At 39.6% G+C, this 1261-nt stretch overlaps 1 protein-coding gene across 1 annotated transcript; it reads right to left on the reverse strand.

Moving 5' to 3' along the window:
• Positions 1–1075: 1075 nt before the first annotated feature.
• On the reverse strand, positions 1076–1252 carry H310_10289 (hypothetical protein; the record flags this gene model as incomplete). Its single annotated transcript, XM_008876629.1, has 1 exon — positions 1076–1252. A coding segment is annotated over one exon (177 nt), but the record flags the coding sequence as incomplete, so codon positions are not given.
• Positions 1253–1261: the final 9 nt, after the last annotated feature.

The following is a 1261-nucleotide window of genomic DNA, read 5'->3' on the forward strand; positions in this document are numbered from 1 at the left end:
CCCAATAGCCCAGATTTAAATGTCCTAGATTCAGGAAATTTAAAAATATTCAAAGGGTACAAAATCATAAGTTTACGCGTACAGTACTTTGCAATCGCGGAGCTTAATGATGCTTTAAAAAGCGTATCTATGAGCTGCCTGATGATACGTTATCCAAGAACTTCATCACTTTGCAAAAGGTGATGGAGAAAACAAGGGAGAACAAGGGGAAAGCGACTACAAGCTTCCTCATGTGCAAATTGATGCATGCATACAGGACTTGTCTTTGTTTAATGTTCATAGCAATCTAGCAGTGCATCAGAGTGCCATTGCATTTCTGTATGGCGCTTGAATCCCATGAAAGTGTAGGTGTCATTGTAGTTTTTCGAGTGATGAATTATCTAGGAGGTTAATACAAACTTTAATATATTTTTATCAGCTGGTGCAATTTTTGGAGTGATACGATGTCTAGGAGGTCAATACAAACTTTAAGACATTTTTCGCAACTGGTGTATACTGTTAATCAAGTTAAAGTTATTGGCTTCATTTTCGAGGACAGGGCAGTATGGAATTTTCTTCAACATTTTTGCCAAACGGGCATTTAGTATCAAAAGAAGACAATGTAGTAGCTGGACTACTAACTTGGTAGATTCTCATTTCGAAGTTGTTGTTGACAATTAAAATGAAGCATGAATTATCTGATGGCAAACCAATAAACTTCGTCAAGGATGTTATGACTCTACGAACGAATATACTCTAGCGAGAACTTTATCAATTGTCGGAGACTATAACTATTTAGGATGCAAATTGACTATCCTTCTTGACTTTGAGTGACCATTTCATAAAGAGTATTCTGTTTGAAGGAATGTGATCAAGTCCATTGTATTCAGAAGAAAACGCGGAGAAGTACAACAATTTTTATGAAAAAATTCATCTATAACAGTAGTCGACAGCTTGGAGGGGGCTTCTCAAATTTTTATCGACTTTCAACGAGTTTTTGTAAAACACGATAAAATTACAACGATCAGCTGGATACTATTGACCAATCAAATCAAAGGTGACATGTTACTACTCAGATGCAGAGCCACTGGAGTCATCACTTATCGCTACTGGCGTCGCTGTCGCTGTCGTCGTCGTTGTCCTCTTGGTCCTTGATGTACTGGGCCAGCCTCTCGAGCTGCCGGTCGGCCTTGTGAATGCAGCCCTTGATGCTGCTTGGCTTCAACTCGTCGAAAGCTTCGACGAGCCGCAAGCGGACATCTTGAAACGTCGTCTCTTGAGT

The sequence above is a fragment of the Aphanomyces invadans genome (assembly GCF_000520115.1).
Source record: "Aphanomyces invadans strain NJM9701 unplaced genomic scaffold supercont1.25, whole genome shotgun sequence".
NCBI classification, from domain to species: Eukaryota; Oomycota; class Saprolegniomycetes; order Saprolegniales; family Verrucalvaceae; genus Aphanomyces; species Aphanomyces invadans.